Here is a 2,909-nt window from a genome sequence, read left to right as displayed (position 1 = left end):
ATGGAAGTCCACAAGCTTGATGTATTCATTGCACTAAACTTTTGACAATTTTAATACACAATCGGCATCTGACCACAAGGTTCTACAGAGGTAGTGGCGTATGGCCCAGTACTCACTGGGGCCAAGCTTCCTGGCACCCAGGACCCTCTATAATAGGCGGTGTCAGAGGAAAGCCCATAAAATTGTCAGACTCAAGTCACCCTCGTCATAGACTGTTTTCTCTGCTACCGCACGGCAAGTGGTACCGTAGCGCCAAGTCTGGGACCAAAAGGCTCCTTCATAGCTTCTACCCCCAAGCATAAGACTGTTAAACAATTAATCAAATGGCCACCGGACCATTACATAGACCCCCAACTCTCCCCATCCATTTGGTTTGTACACTGCTGATACTCGCTGTTAAATATCTTTGCATAGTCACTTCACCCTCCCTACATGTAAAATTACTTCAACTAACCTGTAACCCCGCCTCTGACTCAGTACTGCTACCCCCCTGTATATAACATCATTATTGTTATGTTATTGTGTTACTTTTTATAATTTTTTATTTCGTTTTTTTACTTTAGTTTATTTGGTAAATATGTTCTTAACTCTTCTTGAACTGCACTGTTGGTTAAGGGCTTGTAAGTAAGCTTTTCACTGTGAGGCTAAACTGTTGGTTAAGGGCTTGTAAGTAAGCTTTTCACTGTGAGGTCTACACTGTTGGTTAAGGGCTTGTAAGTAAGCTTTTCACTGTGAGGTCTACCACTGTTGGTTAAGGGCTTGTAAGTAAGCATTTCACGGCAAGTCTACACTGTTGGTTAAGGGCTTGTAAGTAAGCTTTTCACTGGTGAGATCTACACTGTGGTTAAGGGCTTGTAAGTAAGGCATTTCACGGCAAGGTCTACACTTGTTGTATTCGGCGCATGTGACAAATAAAGTTGGATTTGATTTTGATTTGATTTTGTTTGGTGTGGACTGAATACTCAATACAATCTAAATATGATACCTCACTGTCTGTCTTTTGACTGATACTTCTTTTTAAATGGTCTGGTCAGTTAACAGTGTGTTTGTGAAATGATGATGATCTCTTTGCAGGCTGTCAGGCTGTCTAGTCACAGAGGAAGGCTGTGCTTCTCTGGTCTCAGCTCTGAGGTCAAACCCCTCACATCTGAGAGAGCTGGACCTGAGATACAATCACCCAGGAGGACTCAGGAGTCAGACTGCTCTCTGCTGGACTGGAGGATCCACACTGCAGACTGGAGAAACTCAAGTATGTAGAGGGTTTATGTCAATGTTCATATCAGGCATATTTGACTTATCAGGCCTGTTAAGACAAACATTCTTACCAAATTATATGCTGACTGTGTGTGTTGTGTGTAACCCTCAATGACTGTCTGTTCTTCTGCTTACCACTACAGTGTGGAACATGGTGGAGAGAACGCAATGAAACCTGGCCTTAGAAAATGTGAGTGTTAACTGCTGTGAAGAATATGATTAAGAAAAAGTCTTAAATTCAAGTTAAGTCAAAGTCAAAGACCACCATCATTACTTACTTGGTCATATTAAATATAATCTGTAGTTCTACAGAAGCAGAAATCAGGGACACCAATGTTTAGAAAGAGTTGCTTTGACAATGTGTGTGTCTGTGTAGGTGAGTGGCATGTTCGTGTTACATATGTGTGTGTGTTCAGGGTGTGAGTGTATGTGTGTCATTTTTGTGAATAAGTGTTTTTTTTACATTACCATACAGTATAACATATGATCATTCAACAAGTCTCAAGTTACCTTAACTTCTCCTGTTGATACCTAGACACATCTACATTAAATGTATGTGTAATTAGTGAAAAGTGAGTTAACATTCTAATGTGAATGATGATGACTCCTAATATTGTGTCTGGTTTCATCCATCAGATGCCTGTGATCTCACACTGGACCCAAACACAGTAAACAGACTCCTCTCTCTGTCTGAGGAGAACAGAAAGGTGACATGTAGGAGACAGGAGCGGCGGTATCCTGGTCACCCAGATAGATTTGAGGACTGTGAACAGGTGCTGTGTAGAGAGGGTCTGACTGGGCGCTGTTACTGGGAGGTAGAGAGGAGTGGGGGAGGGGCTGTTATGGGAGTGACATATAAAGGAATCAAAAGGAGAGGAGGGGGCATTGACTGTGGGATTGGATACAATGACAAGTCCTGGAGTCTGGTCTGCTCTGACTGCAGTTACAAGGCCTGTCACAATAATAATCACACTACCATAGACGTCCCTTCCTCCAGCTCCCACAGAGTAGGAGTGTATCTGGACTGGCCAGCTGGCACTCTGTCCTTCTACAGAGTCTCCTCTGACACACTGACCCACCTGTACACATTCCACACCACATTCACCGAGCCCCTCTATCCAGGGTTTAGGGTTTATGATGTTACCTCCTCAGTGTCCCTTTGTCAAGTGGTCACTGTGTCAAACACAACATGATGTTTCACTCTAATCATGTGTTTTATATTTGATCACAATATGACATTTAAATACACGGAGGAACACACACACCAGTTTGGACCAGTTTATTCCTGGAAAAATAACCATGGTAACTCTGTGTCCGTCTCTTTCTGTGATCCTGCGCCCTGTGAGAACACACACACACAAACACACACACAGGACACACATACGCAACAGACACACACACGCACTGGACACACATACACATACTGGACACACCACACTGGACAAACACACGCACTGGACACACACACGCACTGGACACACACACGCACTGGACACACATACGCAACAGACACACACACGCACTGGACACACACACTGGACAAACACACGCACTGGACACACATACGCAACAGACACACACACGCAACTGGACACACATACACATACTGGACACACACACTGGACAAACACACACACTGGACACACACACGCACT

General features: G+C 43.7%; 1 protein-coding gene across 2 annotated transcripts; it reads left to right on the top strand.

The window, feature by feature from the left end:
* The first annotated feature begins 909 nt into the window (after positions 1-909).
* On the top strand, positions 910-2,681 carry LOC116370255 (stonustoxin subunit beta). 2 transcript variants are annotated; one of them, XR_004208721.1, is made up of 3 exons: positions 910-1,249; positions 1,398-1,444; positions 1,891-2,681. XR_004208721.1 is itself a non-coding variant. In XM_031819733.1 (2 exons), exons 1-2 carry the CDS (start codon positions 1,423-1,425, stop codon positions 2,445-2,447), a joined length of 579 nt encoding a protein of 192 aa, XP_031675593.1. In that variant the 5' UTR covers positions 1,383-1,422; the 3' UTR covers positions 2,448-2,681. The 2 variants fall into 2 exon arrangements, 1 of the variants encoding a protein (XP_031675593.1); XM_031819733.1 differs by lacking the exon at positions 910-1,249 and having other exon boundaries at positions 1,383-1,444.
* The last annotated feature ends 228 nt before the right edge of the window (positions 2,682-2,909 follow it).

This window comes from Oncorhynchus kisutch, unplaced genomic scaffold (assembly GCF_002021735.2).
Source record: "Oncorhynchus kisutch isolate 150728-3 unplaced genomic scaffold, Okis_V2 scaffold2505, whole genome shotgun sequence".
Taxonomy (NCBI): Eukaryota; Metazoa; Chordata; class Actinopteri; order Salmoniformes; family Salmonidae; genus Oncorhynchus; species Oncorhynchus kisutch.
Note: the sequence above shows the minus strand (reverse complement) of the source record. Positions and strands in the feature narration are given on the sequence as shown.

Bases quoted from the DNA above. Each gene is read 5' to 3' on its own strand.
- LOC116370255 (XM_031819733.1), top strand. From the start codon at position 1,423: ATGAAACCTGGCCTTAGAAAAT. The intron at 1,445-1,890 runs GTGAGTGTTAAC...TTCATCCATCAG, and splicing joins GAAACCTGGCCTTAGAAAAT to ATGCCTGTGATCTCACACTG.